Here is a 22,493-nt window from a genome sequence, read left to right as displayed (position 1 = left end):
CGAAGAATGTTTATCCACGTATGACATGCATTTGTGTTTATGTAGCAAGTTAGAACTTCGAATGCAACAGGGCTCAGGTTGTTCATAAGAAATATTACCATGTAAGAGAAGTCTGTCCAAAAGAAGCCCGGCCCGGCCGGCCAGTTAATAATCGGGTCGGGCTAGGCCTCGAGCATAAGATTAAGCCTGAGGCCAGAATATCTATAGGCCCGGCCCGATTATTAACGGGCCGGGTATCGGGCTGGCTCGATAAAGTAATCGGACTTAAAATATACGTTTTTATCGGGTTGGGCTGACCCGGGCCAGCCCGATGCCCAACCTTAATTCAACCTGGGCTCGACTCAAATTTCGTTAAAAAAAAAAATTTACTCGAATGGAGCTCAAGTTTGAATCTATACTCAAAATGTTAAACGAGTCGAGTTAGATTTGTAGGAACTAAATGTCAAACGAGTCAAACTCAAGTTGTAGGTACTAATCTGCTTGGCTCAACTATGTAAGATCGGTTCTTCATAATTGAATTAGTTAAATGAGTTAAACGAGTAAAAATGATCGAGATAGATAAAAATGAGTTAAGTGAAGAGCTTGAGCGTGTTTATAAAGCTTGAGTTTTTTGAGTCGAGTCTCAAATAATCCACTCGCGCAGACCTAGTGATTAATTATTGTTAGAAATGGTGGAGAGTGTATGCAAAGAAGGCATGCCTGTTGCCAATGTTATGAGAATGGGCGGGTAACCGATCGGTTTATGACCAATTTATAATCTTGATTACTTTATCTAAATTTCTAATGTTTTTCAATTGATTTAAAACCAATTGAGATTATTCATTCGCCGAATTGGCAGTTTGGGCGCTTTTGAGTCCATGGAGACTTCCAAACATCACATGACACCGGTTCAATGCTCCCCTCCCATCAACATGTTTTCTATTTTCAGCTTCTTTTACGTTGATCGCACAATCGGTCCCGCGTGTGCTTGTGTTCCAGTACCAGCGCCAACAATCCCACAACTACAAACACGAGACATTCACCGTTACAACACTTCATTTCTGAAAATGTCAGTCTGTCCGAAGGTGAACTTGACAGAAAACCGAGGGAAGTTACGAAGCTTCGTCGTTATCTCTTTAAGATGAGTAAGATTACCCCATCCCTCTTTGGCCAAGAAATAAGCAACAGGCACGCTCTCTCACTCTCTCTCACCAAGATACTACATATATATATATATATATAGCGGTCTCCTTAAAATTTTCAATGAATTTAGTAAAAGAAAGTAAATAAAAAATGATTGGCCGATACACAGTATAGTTTAGGCTTCCAATATGCAACGTCTTCCGATTTTTACAACATTAGCTAACACTCTGCAGGACAGCACAAACCGACGGCGATTCTTCAAAAATCCAAAATAAGGGAGAATTCAAAAGAGGATGTAGAACGGAAAGACCACGATTAACTCTTCAAAATCTATTAACATTATATATATGTTTTTTAACTTCATAGTTTTCGGTCATTTCCTCCGCATATATCAGACCTGTGATGAGAGATGGTCACTCAAACATGCATAGCTTGGAAGAGGAAGGAAAGAGAGGAGAGGGAATGGTGCCAGGTAAATATATAGCTCGGATGACGAAAGGCTCCCCTGCAACGGCACAACGAAATGCTTCATTGATCGCTAGCGACAGTGCCTCACAGAACACGCAACCACCTGCGCCCATTGCTTCAATCTCGCCTTCACCAGCTGAGGGCTATCACCTGCACAACCATCAATGGCTTATTTCATTTTGACACCAAAAAACAAAAAAAGAACCAATGTCCATACTTTATTTTCCTCAATCATAAAGACCGCTGCATCTAATTTATTTTCCCTGGCATTGCACAAATTGGGAAAGTGTCTATCGATGAGGATCTACTGACAATCAAAAGAAAGGCATCTGTAGTTGTGCAACTTAGTAAAGTGAAACGAGTAGTACAATTTAATTCTCAACCACAGTCTTAAACAAATAAATTCGAGTGTTTACTTGCAGATGAAGTATGTACGTATATGTATATGTGTGTGTGCATACGCTCATGAATACATGAATAGGCATTGACAACTATTATCCTTCTGCGCTTATAGAGAACCTAAGGAAATGTGTCTATTTGCACCAGCATGAGTCTGTAATGTGTGTCTACTTGCTTATTGGCTAAAAGGATAGTCGAGCTAGATCAAATGGATTTGAAAACTTAAGAGTGAGCATAAGCTTCCTTACAGTCACTTGTCTCCAAACATTTCAAAATGCTATTCATCGTGGGAAAATGGCTCAGAAATACTGGACGCACATTTACACCAAGAGGTCTGCCATGAAAGATATGCGATAATTCGAACATGTATTGCAAACCATGAAGAAAAAACTTCTTATGAGAAAAAGCATGCCCAAGTATCAAAATTCTCTATTCGTCTGCTTGAATTGCGAAGCAATTACAATGAATAGTCGGTGAAAGGATAATTTTTGAAACTTGAGCATGTCGCTTGTTCTTGTTTTACCATTGTGGGACTTTTGGAAATTAGACCACGGGAGAGTACTGACAAAATTTCGAAAACGTCCAGACTCTAAAAGTGTTCTCAAGATTAACAACAAGATAATATAATATGCAATACAATTTTCGAATGTTAAATTTTTCCCAGTCATCCTGGCTGACTAGAATTTAGCAATAAATCACACCCGTGTTGCACGAAATTCTGGGCACTTATTATGGTTTCCATCTCAACGTAAGAATTCTGATGTGTTGGTAGAAATTAAAGGCCTGAAAGTCGCTGCCAATTCGGAGGAGAAGGAAACAGGAGTCCAACTTTCATAGGGAAAAGCGCCCACCTTTTGGACTTTCTTCCAGCCATGGCTAGGGCCACCATTAGAGCTCAACCATAACGAGGCAAGGCCCAGCTCAAGCTGGCTCACATAACTGGCACGGGGCTATCGTTGCAAGATGGGTGGTCAATAACCGTATCTTTCTAAAAATGTTCAGTTTTTGTTTCCCTTAATGGATTCAAAATAAAACTCTAAATTCCCTCGAAGTTGGCTGTAAATGGCTTCTGATCATATCATCATAATAATAAATATCAGTAAGGTTTTTCTTGGGAATAGAAAATCTTGGCAATTTTTTTAAAATAAAAAACCTAAAAGTAAAATGCAAGGCAGCGAATCCAAAGCTCGAGGTGCATCCTTTTTTAATACAAGCAATTAATGCCCTACCAGAAAGGAAAAAAACAAAGAAGAACACCAAACCATAAAAGACAATTCGCTCGCTACCCGATTAAACGATAAATACCAGCCTTCCACAGAGGTTGCGCTTAATTCTCCAAACCATTGAATTACTTCCAAGTGAATAGTTACAAATCATTCTCATGACCTCTACTTTGCGGTAAAATCCACGACAAGTTGAAGTTGGAATGTCTGGGCATAGTTTAAATTTTAAAGCGTAGTTACAAATATGGCTAACAGGTTTTCAAACAGTTAGATTTTTTCTGGGGATATTTCTCTACAAAGCTGAAAATCTTAGTGAAAAATTTTTAAAATTCTTTAGAAAAGAAAAAAAAAACTAAAAACAGGAAAAATTAAAATAATGAAAAAACAACAAGAAAACATTAAAAATGATTCGATAAAATGATAAAAACTGATGTTTTAGTAATAATAGAAATGAAAGCAAATAATTTTAACTTAAGTTTCAAATTTAAAGCAAAAGTAACGTAAGAATAATGAGGAAAACGTGATAAAAACACAAAAAGAACAGAAATAATTCATTTCAGAGTTTTTCTTCTCAAAAAAAGGGGAAATGACGGGCTTTTATCGTTTTAAATGTTCTTAACATTTTTATCCGTTCTTCGAATAAGACGCATTTTCCGTTACAATGGTTCAAAGCCACCAAAAAATAGCCATTATTGTGCACACAAATTTTCTACTACTGTTCAATGTTGTAAACAATGTATCCTGAATCATACCAAAATCCTCAAAATATAAGTAGTTCTATGTCCAGCCCTATCGGCCAATTAAAATTCAATAAAAAATAAAACAAACATTTTTTTGCTAATATGTCAACCAATACGAACTTGTATCAGCAGCAAATATGTACTGATATACGTACTAATATATCAGCCAATAAGTAGTTGTATCAGCAAATTCACTGCCATGGGTTGTCGAAATCTTAAGCCTAAAAGCAAATTCATACTTCGAAAATATAGGGATACACGAGCCAAGCCTTGATAAGATCCTAAGATTGTATACGAGCAATCACGTTGACTAATAAATGTAAAACAGTCATTATTTCAGGAGGATTCTCTTTAACCCTTTCCGGGCGGATCTGGTCGGCGGTTCGACCGGAGGGAGACTTCCTTCTGTGAATCGCTGACTCCTCCCGCCATCGGATCGGGCGGCGAAGAAATCGTATTTAATACAGTGACATAACAGCGATGCCGAGGACCGAGTCGGATAAAGATAACCGGTTCTGAATTTTGGTAGGAAACTAGGAGGAGAAGAAGGGGATCGGTACCTGGTTCGAAGAAGTTGTGGGGGCTGCCGCCGGGCGATCCGGAGCAATCCGAGGCCGACGACTTCGAGACACAGTCTGCGTACTGCCGGTTCACAGCGTAATATAGGTCGAGGGCGGGGATCGTGTCGGAGAGGCTCCGATCCTCCTGGCCGTCAAACCGGAATCCCAGATCGATACACCCGCGGAGCTCGTCGAGATCCTCATCGGTGACGCTCTTGCTCCGCCTCGGGCCGCCGCCCATGCTACCTTTGCGCCTCAGCCACGCCTCCTCACGATACGAGTCGTTAGACCACGATCTGTGCTTGTAAAGCGGCGGTTGCCCGTCGGCTTTCCGTAGGATCGGCTTGCTATCCTTGCCGCCTGCCAGAAAGTCGGGCACCTCGCCGGGTGGGAACTCCGGGAACGAGTCGTGGTCATCCCAGAACTCCTCTTCCTCTTCCTCCTCCTCCTCATCCATTTCGAACTCGACCTTCTTGTTGGGCGCATGATGGAACCCGGGGACGCCTTCGGCCGTCTCCGGAGCCGATTCGATCGTCATCAAACCTGTCGATCCCACCATCAACTCCGACTCATTAACTAGTTCTTCGCCTTCTTCTTCTTCCTTTGTGTAGCTCATGCCCTTGTCTCTTCCAACCATTGTAGATCTTGCTTCTCTTCCTTTTCTCCTTTTTTTTCCTTTTGGGGATGGCGGCTGCCTCTGGTGGTGGGTGGTGCCGTGGCGGTGGAGAATTAGAAAAAGCCCCTCGCCCCTGCGGGGCTAGCGATGGGGCGGGAGATGGCTCTCTCTCCCTGTACAGACGTTTCGCGCTCTCCCTTCTCGCCTTCTCTTGGTACGCCCATGGACCTTCAAATAGTGGGGAACCTCTCCTCTTTTTTCCCTTTCTCTCTATATATATCTTCGCGTTCTCAGCTCATAAAACTTATGTTACATATCAGATTTTATTTTTTGTTTTCGTTGCGATGTCTTTATAAATATTTTATTTACTAAATCTAAGCTTAGTTTTAACATATATATATATATATATTGAAATCATTTATCTATCTATCCATTTTACATGTCTCAAACTCGTACCCTTTATCGTTTGGATGGATGGATAACTAAATCCATTAACTTTATGTATGAGTGTGTGTGTGACATTTTTGAATTTCTTATAACCTTTCACATCATATATAGGATGGTTGTGATTCGATAGAGGGTTGAATAGTTGTAGAATTTCACTTTTCATATATGTATGTCAGTTGATTATTTTTATTTAATTTTCTTTTACAAAGGACATCAAACATAATTGCCAAATATCGACATTAAAAACAAAGTCCAAATGAAAGACATGCTTAATATAGATTTTATGGTGGTTTTTAGTAACGAAAAATAAATAAAAATTCAATGGTCAATTATTGGTAGACTTTAATGTTATATATATATATACATATATAATATAAAAAGAAGTTAGGGACAGCCGGTGGGAAGAGGGAGAAGAAGGGGCCCGGTTGGACGCCGCCGCTGGGAAGCGGTTCCCTTCCGTCCTCCCATTTCACTGTGCATCTCAGTGTTTTTCGTCTTCACCCCCTTCTATTTCTGATATTTCTGAAAGCGCCTTCCTTTGGTGATCTTCTATGCTCCGCCCTTCATTCGCCCCATTCATTGATTTTCTTAATGTGCCAAAAACGTACACTTGGCTGTACAAGTGTTCTTAAAGTAATTATCATCTCCAAACTTAAAAGATAAATTATCTCTCATTATATTATTGTTCAAGGAGCCGAAGCTTCATGAATTGTTGACTTCTATAAATATTATTTTTTTTCAAGATATAAAGGTGTGGTGGATTTGGAGGGGGAGGTTAGGGACGCGTTTGGTTTAGGTGAAACAGAAGATCGTGACTTATGACGTGATCAGTGAAAAATGGCGCGGTGGGACTCCGAAAGGAATAAGACGGAAGTGGAGGTGGGAATTGAGAATAAAAGGCGTCAATGCGCGTGGACATTACGCGTCGGCATCGGGGGACCCACTTGCCAGCTAATCGACGAGAGCCCACCGCCGTCTGACGTGGCGACGGTGATCGAGGGTCCCCCCACCAATCTCGCCCCGCCCTTTTGGCATCTCTCGTCTTCGCTCCCATCACCGAAAGCAAGCAATTACGTTTTCCTTCCTTTTCCAAAATTCCCTCTCTCTCCTTGGATGACTCTTGTCGTTGCCGCCCACTAGAAATGACGACACCGAGACTTGATCCAAGTAAACGCTGCGATAACTGTTGGGACGGAAGCACGGCAATAATTGCTCGCAATTAAATAATTGAAGGGGCACAACTGTCAAACTGGAAAGATGCCAAGGAATCGCCTTCCCTGATTCCCAGCCAGTTCAACCTCTCGTAATCCATAGGTGTCATGCATTATCTAACTAATTTTATACTCTAATCAACAAATACACGAACTCAATAATTTATACGCACTGTCACATGGAAGCTAGTATTAATACGAGTCCACAACATCTGCCATTCACTATCAAAAACCAACGCAAACAGAAAAAAATTACTTGTAACTAGGGGAAACATATACATATATATGTATATATATAAATGAAGGAATAATTACAGTTGATGTAAGAAGTACCTATTAAATATTTAATATAGACATGTTACAAATGGCATTCAATAAAGAATCTGTACCGCTTCTTGTACGTTGAATTACTTCTCGTCCTTATTTCTTTGAACAGTGGCAAACACTGTTATAACGATTCTTTCACGAACACAAGCAAACACGACTGTGGTCTAAAAGTAGCACATGAGGTTTTTATGTCTCATATGAGCACAAAGATTTCTGAATGAAAACTCCTGCGGAACTTATCAGGTTATGTTGCTTGTGGAAGGGAAAGAAACTTGAAATTTCTTAATGGATCTTGGACCTGCTGCTAGTAGCGGAGCTACTGTGCGATTGGCATGGGCCACTGCCCATCCCAGTCCTTGAAATCTTGCATTGTGATTAAGCAGGAACAGGTCAGCTAGATCCAGCCGCATGTCGTGCCCACACAAGACCTGAGTCAGTGCCCTGCAATCACTCATTTTCTTAAGCGAAAGATCAATTGGTGTCTCACAACCAAAATTTTCTAGCTCCGCCACTGCCTGTTATGGTATTGTCGATCTTCACTTGGTTGCTCCTCTGCTACGTACACGCGCATAGGATTGGAACATTCGGACGCCAATTATCTGACCGACTTTAAACACCGTGTTGGCATATCATCCATGAACTACCAAATTAGGACGAATCACAACAATTTTACAATTATTTAATGATGGAGTTTATGATCTTAGGGAGCATTTGATCACTTCATATTTGAAATCCATGAATCTAATATGTATCTGATGTAGCATGTTTTTGTCGATACAACAAAAACATCCACAATAAAATTCATGGTTGATCAAATAAAGTATCTTATGTCTGACATGAGATTCACACTCGAAATCCTTATTTTATTTTTTCGCACCGAGAAAATATCTTATTTAAAATCAGAATGGAGAGAAGAGTCTAATATTAAATTGATAGTTCTCAAATCCCCAAGATTTTAAATCAAGCCAGTGAAACCCCTCTTGAATCCATACATCTCAAATTCTTGTTAAATCCTATGTCAAAAATAGATGAGAGATAATCCCTACGGTTGACTTTTGCTCAAATAATAATTTGCAAGCATCCTTACAATGTCACATCAAATGGGTTGGACTAAATTGGTAGGGTTAGGTTAAGAACTTTATATATATATATATATATATATATATAGTGAGAGGGAGGAACCTCTTCTTTATTTTAATTTGCTTTTGTTTTCAATAAACTTTGGGCGTTGCATATTTAATGAAGAGAAAAGTAAAGAAAATAAATAAACAGGGTGTTAAGATTTATATAAGTCAAACTCCAGCATCGTCCAACTTTTTTTAAAAGTTAGGCTGCCAAATGAGCACATAACCACCGGCCAACAATATCTCATTTAAGACACCTTTTGCCATGGGACCGTTACAGTTATTTAATTAATCACTATGATTTGTTAACTGTTTTCAGATCACAATAGTGTCTGATTTGATTATTTTCATATCTGTTCATGATTAGACGTGTTTCCAAAGCAATGTGTCAAAAACGCTAGTGGTCAAAGTTTGATAATCAAAAAGGGAGGACACGGAATTTAACCCAACAGAAAGGCGAGGTTCGATATTGATTTCAATAGAATAATCGGTTGCATTTCTTGATGGGTCACCCTCCTTTACACGGTTCTTTCGAGCTAAGCTTTGCTTGATGCGCAAGGAACCAAAATAATACCTTGCCTTCCTTGCCCACGGCATTGTTTCGAATCCACGTAACGCACGCAAATAAATCTCTACCACGCATCGATTCTTACTTGCTAATGAATTGTTTCATAGAATAGAAATTAGAACGTATTCTTTGAAGAATTGTATATTCCGTTCTTACACTTTAAAGGCAACTATAAAAATAATAGCATTAATGAATTTTGGATTGTTATTTAGGGAGCAATAATAATCATATAAATAATGAAACTTGGATTATTAATTGGAGGGCGTTTGGATGACACCTGCGTCTAAAACAGTTTTGTGAAAACTTAGTGTTGATGAAAATGGAGTTCTTTAATGAATTCTAAAATTTGGTTCATTTCTTCGAACGGCGCACGCAAAACCTAGTTTTTCATGAATAACTTTTTTTTTTTATAAAACTATATCCTCACAAATCTTGGTTTTCCTTAAACCCAATTTTGATAGCACCCAAACGTTTCAAGAACTTGTTTTTTGAAGCAAAATCGTGTTTTACCTCCAAAATCTGATTTTGGGGTGTCATCCAAACACCCCATTAGTTGTTACATCATTTTGTATATTTGTTATTTAAAAATGTAAATTTGTTATTTAAAAATGTAAATTATGTCTAGCGTTGAGAGTGAGCGTGAGGCTGATCCCACCATCTGAACGAAGGCCGAAGCCTCCCCCTTCTCCTTATTCTTCTATTATTCAGGACTACTTTCATTGCCTTTGTGGTGATGCTCTGCTATGTCTAATGGTTTGATTGTTGTTGAATCGATAATAGGGATGTCAACGGATTGGATTCAGATCAGATATATTCTTAATTATATCCACGTTTTTAGATATCCACACATTCAAATTTGAATTCGAACTCGAATAAAGAAAAGTCATACCTGAGTCCGAATCTGAAATTTGATTTTACAATCCAAATCTGATCCAAATTTAATTTTTATATTTATATCCGAATCCAAATTCTGAACCTCATTTTGCTAATTTTCAAAATTTAATAGTATTAGATACAAGATATTTGTCTAAAAATGAATCTGATCAGATATACTATTTATGTATATCTGAATCCAATCGGATGTCATTTATTAAATCTGAATTCGATCTGATTTTTTAATTAAATATTAAATTCTTTTCCATGTTCGATTTTTTCAATTTGAATCGGTCAGATATCCGATTCAAATTGGATATATTGGCATCCCTAATCAATAATGAGATATATTGGCATCCCTAATCGATAATAACACACTACTTAGTTAGGAGACACTACCAACTCAAAATAATAAGAGGCTAGGCAAAGTGTTGAAGGTTCTTAAATTTGGGGTTGTGAATTGTGATTAAAAGAACGGAACAAGGCAAAGTAAGCTCAAGCATGTTGCCATCGAGCACCATCTCCAGCTTGAAAGTTTGCCGGAAAATGACCACGCATTAGTTGCACCGGTTCAGATGGACCCTGCCGTTTGCCAAGCTAACGCATTGCAAAAGTAAAGCTTACGATCCCAAGCTTTGAAAGCTTCCGCCAAATCCAAGTAGCATTGAATATGTGGGGAAAAAAGGTTCCGTGGTCACAATAAACTAGCGGATCACATCATGAACAATGGGCGGAACCAACAAATAATGGGGCCCAACTTTTATGAACGCATCGTCATTATGTTTGTTCGCCATATTGATATCCTTTTCAACGACCGACGGGCATCCATGCCGGAAAACTATTCAGGCCGGCGATTTAGCGGTAGTGGCGTAGATTTTTTGTTGAAGGGCACCAATATATAAATAAGTATATTTTGTGGGTCTGTGTAGGCAATTGCCCACGAACCCACACTGACCGACCGAGTCGACTGCTGTTTGCTTTCCTCTGCTGTTTGCTTTCTATCTTCTGTTTGATGAAACTTATATTTAATGTGAATTTCTTGTCGCATCATAAACAAGCAATCAAAAGACAAAAACTCTCCATATACATGATCTAAAAGTACAATGTCTTTGTTTAGAAAGATGGTATGATTGTGGGTACTATCAATAATCTAACAACCAAACGCTTCACATAATAACTGCACGTTTCATGAACCTTTTAAAAAACAAAATGTTGTTTTGATGGAACGGAACGAAGCATGTGATACCCTAAAAATTTAATTTCGTATTAAATATTGTGAGTGATTCGTACTAAAGGTTGTGAGTGGTCTTGAAGGACTTATAAATAGATGGTTGTAATGATTCTTAGCTTTTTGGGGATTAGAGTCGAAACAGTTATGGAGTGGGCTGGGGTCCGTCAGACTAAGGGTTTAAGTCCAAAAGCGTAGTATTAGAGCCAGTTCAATACTGAGACTTAAGGTCCCATGCGTGCGGACGCATGTGCTTTAAGGAGGTGGATTGTAACACCTTAAAAATTTAGCCTCGTAGTGAAGATTATGAGAGATGTTCAAGTGAAAATAGTAAAAAGAAAGTTGCATTTTGGAAATGCTAAAAAGCGAGTTGGAATCCGTTTGAATCGGTCTCACTAAAAGATCTGAGCCCGTCTGTTAGATGACAAGATTGGTCTCATCACTTTTGGGTAAACGGATGGAAATAGTAGACCACAGCGTTTTTTTTTCCCTTTGAGAAGTTATCGTTTTACCTTGACAAATGCACAAATAGTTATCATTGTCTTTATTTTAGTTGTCTTGGAAAGCCAAAGAAACATTTTTTTTTTTTTGAATGGATAAACCATTGCTTTATATTCGTAAGAGTATTATTTTTAGAAAATCTCATTGTGAAAAAAAAAATGACATGGATAGATCCTACGAATATATATATCCGTGTTTTTGAACATTTTGGAACATATAAACATGGATACGTTGTAGAAAATAAAAACACAACAACTAAATGAAATGACAAGATTTACGGAATAAAAATCTGACAATTTTCTAAATATATATTAGATAATGCGATATCGGATATATTATTCCATACACCATGTATCAGTAATATCGTCCACAACATTCTTCGATCAACAAAACAAGCAAGGGGAGAGGTAGGCCTGAAAAGATTTTCTGATCTTCCTCTTCACAAGGTTAGATTGAACGATAACGTATACCACCATTAGGCAGCTCATCACAGAGAGCTTCTCCAACTGCTAAAGGCCTTTCTACAGAAGACGAACTTCATCTCTATTATAGAAGATGAATCCGAAGGCCAGTGATTAACTGTGTCATCTCTAGCTGTCATGCATAGTAGCAATTCTACCGCCTGTGATTACAAAAGGGTATCAGGTTCCAAATTGCCTGCAGGAAAGGAGAAAAAGAAAACGATAAATATGAAAACCTTGGCAAATCATCAATTTAGAAAATGTCCAGGAAAACTCAAACTCTTATTCTCAAGAAGAAAACCATAACATAAAGCACGTTTAGTCAGATCATAAGAGGTCATTTGTTGAATAAAACACTATATAAGTGTTCCATGAACGTACCTCACTCAAGTTTGAAGCAAGACTCATAAAACACTAGAAATAGATTGAAGATTTCTAGCTGACAATTTAGACAACAATAAACTATCAGGTTACGTTTGATAGTTTCTTACCATAGAATCATAAAATCAAAATTGCATAAAAAGGTGTGTTTTGAGAGATTCGATTCGAAATAGATTGAAGATGAGAGGGATTCCGACCTTAAGGTGGTGAGATCACAGTTTCTTCGTCATCGATCGAGCTTAGTTCAACCTTTCAGATTTCAGTCCAAATGGACATTCTGGAACAACTCTGAACTCTGAAAATGGAAGTGGATTTCCAGGCAACTGTGAACAGTCCTGTAAGCGACTTGAACCAGCGAGACAGATCCAACTTTAGTTCGAACCGGACACTGCGGTCTCATAGTTGGATCCACAAGTTCGAAGTACCCAGTTTTAGCAGGTCCGACCCGTTGTCACCCCGACCTGCGGACCACCACCACCACATCCCTGACTTGGGCAGTGAAAGAGAGCGGGAGAGCTCTGTCCGAGAGGAGGTTAGGGTTTGGTCTTCTTCTTCCCGCGAAATCCTGATCTTTTTTAGGCGTTCTTCAGCGAAGATCGACGATCAGAGACATCTCTGTCTCTCCATCGAATAGTTCGGCTTTGGCAGAGAGAGAGAGAGCGAGAGAGGATGTGGCACGAAGCTCGGCGGTCGGAGAAGAAGGTCCATGACCTGATGGACGCCGCTCGGAAGCGGGCGCAGCGCCGGGCGGTCTTCCTCGCTAAGCGTCGCGTCGACCCCCAACAGTTGATTCAGGCAGCCGGATCCCGGTGCCGCGTGTACCGTGACGACGGGCTCTACCAGGCTACCCAGGATCAACAGGGACTGTGAGTCTCTTTCTGTCCGATCCTTTGTGTCCTTCTCATTTTTTTCTTGTTGTTTTTTACGGTATTGGTGTTTAGGTTATCGTTTTCCCTTTTATGTGTGGGGTTGATTTTTCCTTTTTTAGCACTGGTGTTTGGGTTCGTCTATGATCGTTAACCTAACATGTGGGCACGTAATTCCTGTGTAACTAATATGCTTGTCACTGGTTAGTTTCTCTTTATTTCTTGTCCATTTCAAACATTTGCTCGATAATGAGGAGGCTTGCTAATTGCATTGTCATTGTTGCTTCTTTGTTTGCATTCGTTCTGGTTTGGTGCATTGTGGGCTAACCTTTTTTGTTCTGTTAAGATTGCTGACGCATCACAACAGAACAAGTTGGAACTTGTTTCTCTTCCTCCTCACCCCGTCTAATAATCCATATAGCTGATATTCATATGGTTTGGTCTACTTAATGCCCAAGAAGATGTTGGAAAACAAGTCGTTTCTCTTAGATATTGTGTACTAGCAAGTGTAGAACCTTTCCTTCTCGTCGCTATGTGGAATCCCTATGTTAAAATCATTGTCAATAAGTGTCTGATGGATGACTTGGACTTCATAATCTGTTTACTGGTGTGCCAGGACGTTGGCATATAAAATTTGACAATCGTAGTAAAAGACTAACATGACTGACGGTGGTGCACCTTTGATTTGAATCATAGCTACAAATTTTGGTTTTCTGCATCTGCTTGTTAAGGTCGAAAAGGGCTTTGAAAAGACTTAGTAAGATATGGGTGTTAGTATAAAGTTCTGGCCATTCATAAAGATCTACGTCCAAACATCACATGCCAGCAGCTGTGGTAACCATCGTTGGTACTCAAGATACTGTGTCTAGGGAGGCAGATAGATAGGAGGACTACTAGTTGCCCAATCGTGACAATGCTTTATTGCAAACAAACAGAATTTTGTCACGATAAACTATAAAATTGTAGATTTTGGTAGGTCTTTGAAAGAAAACATCAATAGGTTGAAAAGTTATGTATTTGTGTGCATACACATGTAATATATATTTATCTATGCATATATAGCAGAGCATATATATCTATGCATGTAATATATATTTATCTATGCATGTATAGCAGAGCATATATAGCAGAGCATACATATGTAATACATGAATGCATGAATGATAATATATATCTTGGATTTTTATAAGCTGAAAATTCTCCAGTGGTTATCCTTAGTAACACAATCACCATTTCTTTCAAATGTCAATTATTTTTAGGTAATGCTTTGCAAATGATGCATAGCTGTAATCTCCAAAGACTCGAAAATTACAATTATGTCATGTTTGGGATGATCTATTTTCATGTTTATGTGTTAAAGTGAAGCTAAAAATGATGTTTGGAAAAAGTTTAAAACCATCCTTGGTGCAACCACTTGATTTTCCATTATCTGAAAAGTTTTGTTTTATATTATGTTTGGGGTCCATATTATGTTTGGGAACAATTAAACATGTTAACATGTAAACATCTATGGTTCAATATATGTGAATACTGATAAAGGTTCACTTTTGTTCAAGAAAAAGGGATATTTCCGTGTGGTTCATTATGGGTGGGCATGAATCTGAGGTCTACTTGAAGGTCTAGTAGAAGGAAAACTGATGATTAGTGGTCAACGCTGGCAGTGCACAACCTATTTGAAATTTCGGTGATTAATGGAAATATATACAGTGGTACATGCTGATGGAGATTTGTCCATTAGTAAAATAAACATTTGTAAGTTTAGATTCCCTGACCTTAAACATAGGCGTGTTCCTGCCATGACAAGTTCCAGGACAAATAATATGTGATCCTAGTCCTCTTGAGAATCTTCCATTACGTTCCTTCATAATGTTCTTGTTTCCCTTTGCAACCAAATTGTTGCTGGCCTGCATGTTTATTGAGCTATAGTATGTCTGAAATCACCTTCCTACTCTACTCAGTTTAATTCTTGATGTTTTATTGTAGAATACCTTGGAATGGGAAGCAAAATATTTTAATTGACAGGTAACTCTGATTTTTATATTCATTATTTTAGGTGTTTAACTTAAAATGGTGAAATTTCATATTCTCCGAGCATCTTTTCTATCTATTACCAGATTTGATGGCCGTGCTCTTCTTGACTTCATTCGAGATGCTGATTCTAGACGCATTCGAGCTCAAGAAAAATCTGAAGAAGAAGAAGAACTTGAAGAGTTTGTTAATTTTGAGCGTTACCGGGATTTAATTAAGCATCGACGAAAAGGATGTCGGTACTTCTTGAAATTTGTGCTTATGCATTATCCTCTTGAGCATGTGTTTGATAATTGATTCCAGCATTATCAATGTTAAGGAACATCAAGTCCTTGTTTCTCTCTCATTTCATGCTATTCTTACATGTTTATCTGTTACTATACCCATCACATCCTATGTTTTGTTTGCTCAAACAGTTACTGATGAAGAGGGCTTACAGCATGTTAATCAAGACATGGAGGCAAGAGCTACAGCTATTTATATGTCACACAGGTCCTCTTTCCACTTTTGGATTTTCTGTGTTGGTGTGGTCCTTCTGTTGATTAGTTGGTAATTCACATGCTTAATCTATTGAAGGTTTGATTTTAGTGCTTCTATCTGCAATACTGTCTTTTTGGTTTCTTGATCATGTTGTGTTTGCTTGACAAAAGTTTTCTTAAGAAGTTGGTTCACTTTTTCAAGAAATCTAGTGGTTCCGTTCTATGGCCTTGACCACAAGCCAGAATTGTTAACTGAGTAGCCAGACAAATTAACTTTTAGGGTTCAGTTGGCATATACGATCTCAGGTTGTTGGTCTTGACTTCTGCAAAAAGCTTATTGCTTCCTTCTCTTAGTTCATAACCTTTTGCATCATTGTTCTTTATGATTTTTTTTCATTTTTTCAAGATTTTGCATAGATTGATTTGAAGTTTTAACATAATACCATTTTTCTAGTGTATTTATTGTTTGGTGTTTACCATGCCAAACTCTAGCAGTTTGGTAGGAAATAACGTTGCGTATTATGCCCATATTCTTCGAGTCTTTTATCCCATACCTCACAATCTTAAAGTTCCAAATGGAAAAGGGACACTAAATGCTGCTTTAGAAAGCAACCTTAATTTATTGCTGTCACAGTTCAATTATTATGATTGACCTGAACAAGAAAAACCTTTCTTTTTTCCTTATCTTTTAAGTGGATCGTGTTGTCATGTTCTATGTAGTAGTTGTTCAACGTTGAGTAGCAGATAATGCTTGAGCTTGTAGGAGTGTTATCAACTATTTGATGTCTAATTTGCCGTATATTGAACAGGTCCCATCCTCCTCAGCAGCCACAGGTGAACAAAGGCTCATATTCACAGGTGGGATTCTCTTATGAAAGTGATGGAAAGGACGAGTCTCAGATTCTGGAAAGCGATGAAGACGACGAAGATGATGAGGAAGATGATGATGAAAAAGAAAACAGCAGTGACGATAGCAATGATGAAGGGATGGAGGCGATTGCTAGAGAATTTGGAATAAAAAGATTTAATTGGCTTGTGCGTATGGATAAAAGGGCTAAGGAAGAAGAGAAACGACAAAAAGAAGCTGTGAAAGGGGACCCCGCAATGGTAGGGTTAGTTGGTCACTAATATTTCTGTTGTTGTTTCACTCCCTTATGTCCTGCAACTCAAACGGGGAAAAATAACAGAGAAAGCTTAGTCGAAAGGAGAGGAGAAAGGCTTCTCAGATTGAAAGAGAAAGAGACAGAGAAGCTGCACGTATCTCAGGAAGTCGATTGTTTCATAATGACCCCTACAGGTAGACAGATGGTAGCTTGCCTTTTCTATCCCCTGTCACTTTCTAAGTCTCCGATAATATCTTATTGTTTTTGTGTTATGAGTTTGTCAGGGAGTCTCGGCGAAGTCCTACTTATGAAGCATATTCTCGATCCAGGAAGTATGTAGCACATTACAATCTTCATTTTTTTACTGTATTTTCTGATTACTTCACTGGATTCATGCCTTTGTCTTATGTGCTGCCATTGATAGTTAATTGGTTTATTTGCAACAGATCAAGATCCAGGTCACAATCACATTCACCTTCATATTCCAGGCGCCATGAACGCAGTTCTCATAATGATGGTGGGCATCGGAGCAAATCCAAGGCTCCAAAAATAGAGTACATTACAGAGTTTGGGGGTACAGCAGATGTGGATGATCAGAGGCTGGAAGGAATCTCCCCACCACAATCTCCTCCTCAAGTTGATACACTTAACCGGTCGGAGCACTCGACCTTTAAGTCCTGCATCGATAACTTGGGCAATGTTTTCTCTCCTGCAGCTTATTCTGATGCTTCAAGTGGTTATCTAAGGAAGACACTTTGGGTTTTGGGTTAGACCACATGTAGGTGTTAAATTGATATCAAGGGGAACACCTTGAAATGGGAGCTGGCAAGAGAACCTTTAATTGGAAGAATATGGTGTTCTTCCTGCGAAAGCACATATATGAGTTTCTTTTTCTTTGTCATTAAGTACATGTTTTGATGACTGATTCCAAAGTGTGCACCTTAAAAGGTACTTTGCTACTGCAGTGGGCCAACTTTTGATATTCTTATACTTTTACAGGCCTTCTTCTGGTCGTATACTGGAGGCACTGCATATTGATCCCGCATCATCTGTTTCTACAGATGTGGAAAAGAATATGAAAATGTCCAAGCCTCCTGTTAGGTACACTGCCATTAGCAGTTCTGTTTTGTATGCATTTCCTGGCATCAGATTTACATATATTTTCTTCCATCTCACCTGAAAAAGCTGTCAACAGCACATCATCTGCATTGGCAAAATTAAGCAAGCCTGCTACTGCTGGGGTAGCTTTGAAGGCACAGTCAAATGAGAAAAAGGAGACACCTCAGGAACGTCTTAAAAGAATCATGAGCAAGCAGCTGAACAAACAAAGTAAGTTATGCTGCTTACGCTTGTTTTTTGTGGAACATGCTAAGTTGATGGTTGTTCTGAAGCGATTAAATTAGCCAGGAGCTTATTTTGTACGTGTTCCGCAGTTGATGTTGCTTTCTATTTTGACAGTTAAAAAGGATTCAGCAGCTGAGATGGCAAGAAAACGGGAACAGGAAAGACAAAGGCTAGAAAAACTTGCTGAAACAAGCAGATTAGGCCATCGCAGGAGGAGAAGTCGTAGTCGTAGTTATAGCCGCTCCCCCCCAAGGTACTTATGAAGCCTGGTCTGTCTTGTCAATTCCCACGGTCTTGTCATGCAGTCTGAAGTTTATGAAGTGCTTTTATTTTATAATTTGGCTTGCTAGTATTCCTTGAAGATTTAACTAAAGAAATTGTAGAAAACTGAATTAACTGAACATTCTTGGGGTCTTAAAAATTCTGTGGTTGGGCGTCTTGCCATTTCTATCATATGGCTGTTCCCCATTATACATTGACCATCCTTCAGCTGCAACTCTTTCTAATGAGTGTCTGCAAAGGACACCGACCGCTAATACCATGACCAATCAGGGGCTTCAGAATAATTATATTTTAACTAAATTTAAACCTGGAGGCAGGAGTATTAGCCATGGGGTTTTGTGTCCCTGGGCAAGCAGCCAAGTCTCTCTACCCAGGTTGCATTCGCCTGTTTAACCGATCAAATGCTAAGCTAATACAAAAGATGGAAATAATTTTTTTGTCTGGACACCTGTAGATTCCAGTCTGTTTCAGTTCCTTCTTTGTATATGGCAGTTAGTAATCTGATTGAAAGAGTTACTTGGGGTGCTGACATTTTAATTTTGGTCGGCCGTCTGAGCAAACCGGTTTCTCAGGGGAGCATGTAACATGTGACTTTTGGAACAGCAATTTGCGGAAGTGACAACAGCTGTTGACTGTTGCTTGATTGAACAGTATGAACTGCCAAATATTAGCTTTAGGAAACAGTCGATGGAGAAGCAGAAGTTGACTTGTTAAGCAAACTGCAAAATCTGATAATACCAGGCAGTAGCAAATAGTGGTTGCCTGGTTGGGTTTCCTTTTCCTGCTTTGCATGTTGATCTGTAGGACTCTTCTGACTTTTGTTGCATCTTGGCTTATTTCTGTATAACGTGCTGGACTATGCTTACCTATATATTCCCATCGTTTACATGTCTTTTATTGGATTAATCAATGACAGATCGTTGGCTTGTCCATGCCACAATCCATCGTAGATGACATAATTGAATGTAGTATTTTAACTGCATGTTTTTATGGTTGAGCTTCTAAATTTTTTGAAACAACTGAAGCAACAGATACCGCCACAGCAGAAGCAGAAGCAGAAGCAGAAGCAGAAGCAGTAGTGGGAGCAGGAGCCGAAGCCCCAGGAGACGCTATTCACGCTCTCGCTCACCCAGGTAAGCATGGTGAAGAATGATAGTGATTCTTTTATTTGTCTCGATCTCTGTGATCTAAAAACGAAATGCCTTGTGTAGGTCTAGAAGTCGTTCCAGATATTAGATGCAGCTATATCCTGGAGGCGATAGGTTTATGGTTCTCCCTTTTCTTCTGATGATCTATCTGTCATTTTGGGTTGTAAATTTTTGCCAGTGTATGTGCGACTCTGAAAGATTTTAGATGCTATTCAGACATAAGTAATATACCTCATCTGGATCACCATCATTTCTGTAAAATATTTACTGGTTCTTGTGGAAAGAGTTAACAGCCAATGATTGTAAGCTTCAGTGTACTACTCGTGAACTTTTTTCTGATTATGGTTTGAATAAATTGGAGAAAAACTGCGTCTTGAACCTTCATGAGAGTAATTGGTGCTTGTGAAAATGCAGCGACGTACAAGTAGGGATGCGTAAGTTTAGGATATTAGTTTTTCAACCATTGTTACCTATATCATTTACTGGTTTTATACCTCAAATAATATACGGTGAGGAATTTCTCAAAGTATAATATGGTAAATTTGTGTATATCTCAGAAAAACCTTGGAAAAAGTTCGGGCAAATTTTAAAAAAATTTACAAGTTCTAAAAATTATAAAAAGAATAAAATAAATGAGAAATTAATGAAAAACACGCAAAAAACGCAAAACAGGTGTATTACAGGTTCTTTTTTTGTGTTTTTCATATTCCGGCGTTTTAAAAAAACGTCTTTTATTGTCGTTTTATTCAGCAGAATCGTGTTTGGCATATTTATCGCATTTTTCTATTAATACATGATGTTTTCTACATGTTTGGGTTATCTAAATTCAAATTGTTCACATCTTTCCTTTTTCATCTGAAGAGAGGCACTAGTTTCGCTTGTTCAAAGATGCGTTTCTTATTAGAGTTTGTTCGTAAAAAGGAATTACGGTCCACGATAAGTGTCTGTGCCTCTAGCAACATAAGCTCATCCAACCGCGTCAATCTCTTCAGTTCTATATGGCATGTGGAAGTCATGTCGCCGGAAAAATATTTGCCGCCGGTTATTAGCGCCAAGACCGGTGGCTCTTCAGGCGAAGCCTTCTTATGGCTTACGAGAACAATGGGACTTGACGGTGTCGTCTGCAGAATGTTGAAACGGCTCTCTCCGCTGTAACCAAGGTTCACCTCTTCAACTATAAAATGGTCAATTGGTATCACATAGTTGCTTTAACAATTTGGAAAAGGCAAGCTCAACCCTTTGACATGAAATCAATAATTGTGTTGCCACTTGCCGATTGAATATGAATTTTCTGAGCTTAGGCTTATCCGACAAAATTGAGCGTGTGATTACCAAGTTGAGAACAAGATTGTAGGTGAAGTCCAATTCTGACCGTTTTCGACGATTGTGAGAATGTGTGAAGCCTAGTTGTGGCCGTGGCTACAGTGCCTTCATGGTTTGTGCTCTGGTTGCTGTTGCCGCGTCGCTTGGCCATCCAGCAGCCTATTAGCATAATGTGTATGAAGAGAAGCTCGCGTCATAAAAGTTTTCAAAGATGAAAAGGGTGGAACTCTTGCATCCAAGTTCCAAAGTTTCCACCTTCCACGTGACCGATCTTTCTGCAGTAATTTTTCTCATAAGAAACTGCAGTTTAGGGCTTTATCAGGGTTTACCTTTTAGGGAGAAGGACCATTATGCGGCTTGGCTGTTGAAGATTCACTCAATATATTAAAAAGAACACGGCCAATCACCCCTATTTCTCTTCTTGCATGGCTGGTTTCCAGGAATCATCCCTCTTTGAATAAAAGGGATTTATTTATTAGGCGATGCGGCTGGGAATTTCTTACTCATTATGTCTCTCTTTCGACACGCCTTGTTCCGGCATGCATCATAGCTGTTTGCTTTATTTATATGGCATGGCTTTTGGAACAACTATATAGATAGTTTTATATGGGACTGTTTGCCTTTTGGAGAATGAAGACATCATGGGGTTCTGCACACGGGTGAAGGTTGTCTTTTGTGCTTGAAATCATCAAGGCCAGGGTGTTTAGTTTCGCACATTCCTACGTCGGTGCATAAAAAAATAAGGCACCCAGGCTCAAAGAAGCTCACCAATTTGATGGTAGGCCTGGGAAAAATACACTAATCCATCATCCACTAGTCTTTTCCCCATTAATTTATGTGATGAGTCTGTAGTGGAAGCTTTCGAGCCTAGGATGGTTCGAGAGGGACCCTCTCCCGAGCCGTTACAGTGGGAAAAGTGCCACCCTCATGAATATGCATGCCTTTTCCATTTATTCCACAACATATCATGCAATATATATATACATATAAAGTGGGAAGGTTCTAACTTTATTGAAAAAATACACCTTTCCTCGGCCGCAAGTGCTGCTGGTCATTGGAACAATTTAGGCAACAAAAGGAAGAGTTTAGTCATATTTAAGTATAAACTGGAAGATCATTAGCACAAGTGGGTGGGGGCCCAGTAGGTAGCTGGTTGTGAGTTCAGACTCCGATGAGCTTACCTGCAAAGCCGGTTCCGCAGTTTGTTTTGTTTTGTTGGTATCCCATGGTTTTGCATTGAAAGCGAACTTTGTTTACGAGGAAAGTTACAAGACAGGCCGCGTTGCTGTTCATATGAGTTGTTCAATCAAGTTGTTGGTTCAGAATTACAAGTCAGTAGACATTGCATGTGACAGACGTGTGGTAAGGTAAAATTGCAGGTTATCTTTTCCTTCATGGTCGTCACACCATGTAATGCTAGGGTTTTTGGTCCGGCCGATTCCAATCCACCCTCTGGCAGCTTTGGTTACTCTCTCGAAAGAGTTAAAAACCAAGACAACCATTCACTTAACTCCATTTATAAGTCTTTCTAGATTCCTTACAGCAAAATGTTACAGCTAGTCCTGCTTATAATGAAAAGACTGAAAAATGGAGATGAATTGGGGCTAACTGTTTCAATTTAGGTTTATTCTTTACATTGTATCTTGAAAAGTTGGAAACTTGGGCAAGTGC

At 39.0% G+C, this 22,493-nt stretch overlaps 2 protein-coding genes across 3 annotated transcripts; one reads left to right on the top strand and one right to left on the bottom strand.

Annotated features, from left to right (window-relative positions):
* Positions 1-1,437: 1,437 nt before the first annotated feature.
* LOC116258635 (uncharacterized) lies at positions 1,438-5,390 on the bottom strand. Its single transcript, XM_031635895.2, has 2 exons — positions 4,513-5,390; positions 1,438-1,740 (listed from the first exon to the last, which is right to left on the bottom strand). The coding sequence occupies exons 1-2, from the start codon at positions 5,147-5,149 to the stop codon at positions 1,661-1,663; spliced, it is 717 nt and encodes a 238-aa protein (XP_031491755.1). The 5' UTR covers positions 5,150-5,390; the 3' UTR covers positions 1,438-1,660.
* A 7,314-nt stretch (positions 5,391-12,704) lies between these two features.
* On the top strand, positions 12,705-19,816 carry LOC116258916 (uncharacterized). 2 transcript variants are annotated; one of them, XM_031636384.2, is made up of 13 exons: positions 12,705-13,115; positions 15,099-15,137; positions 15,230-15,378; positions 15,560-15,635; positions 16,432-16,729; positions 16,810-16,919; positions 17,010-17,057; positions 17,172-17,378; positions 17,725-17,826; positions 17,921-18,054; positions 18,184-18,322; positions 19,383-19,484; positions 19,563-19,816. In XM_031636384.2, the coding sequence occupies exons 1-13, from the start codon at positions 12,919-12,921 to the stop codon at positions 19,585-19,587; spliced, it is 1,626 nt and encodes a 541-aa protein (XP_031492244.1). In that variant the 5' UTR covers positions 12,705-12,918; the 3' UTR covers positions 19,588-19,816. The 2 variants fall into 2 exon arrangements, with proteins under 2 accessions (XP_031492244.1, XP_031492242.1); XM_031636382.2 differs by having other exon boundaries at positions 19,377-19,484.
* The last annotated feature ends 2,677 nt before the right edge of the window (positions 19,817-22,493 follow it).

This window comes from Nymphaea colorata, chromosome 8, assembly GCF_008831285.2.
Source record: "Nymphaea colorata isolate Beijing-Zhang1983 chromosome 8, ASM883128v2, whole genome shotgun sequence".
NCBI classification, from domain to species: Eukaryota; Viridiplantae; Streptophyta; class Magnoliopsida; order Nymphaeales; family Nymphaeaceae; genus Nymphaea; species Nymphaea colorata.
This window is presented reverse-complemented; position numbering and strand designations above follow the sequence as displayed.

Excerpts from the sequence above, each read along its gene's own strand:
- LOC116258635 (XM_031635895.2), bottom strand. The coding sequence starts at position 5,149 with ATGGTTGGAAGAGACAAGGGCATGAGCTACACAAAGGAAGAAGAAGAA. Across the intron at positions 1,741-4,512 it reads CCACAACTTCTTCGAACCAG|GTGATAGCCCTCAGCTGGTG; the intron begins GTACCGATCCCC and ends ATGGTTGTGCAG.
- LOC116258916 (XM_031636382.2), top strand. The coding sequence starts at position 12,919 with ATGTGGCACGAAGCTCGGCGGTCGGAGAAGAAGGTCCATGACCTGATG. Across the intron at positions 16,730-16,809 it reads TGAAAGGGGACCCCGCAATG|AGAAAGCTTAGTCGAAAGGA; the intron begins GTAGGGTTAGTT and ends GAAAAATAACAG. Across the intron at positions 17,379-17,724 it reads CAAGTTGATACACTTAACCG|GCCTTCTTCTGGTCGTATAC; the intron begins GTCGGAGCACTC and ends ATACTTTTACAG.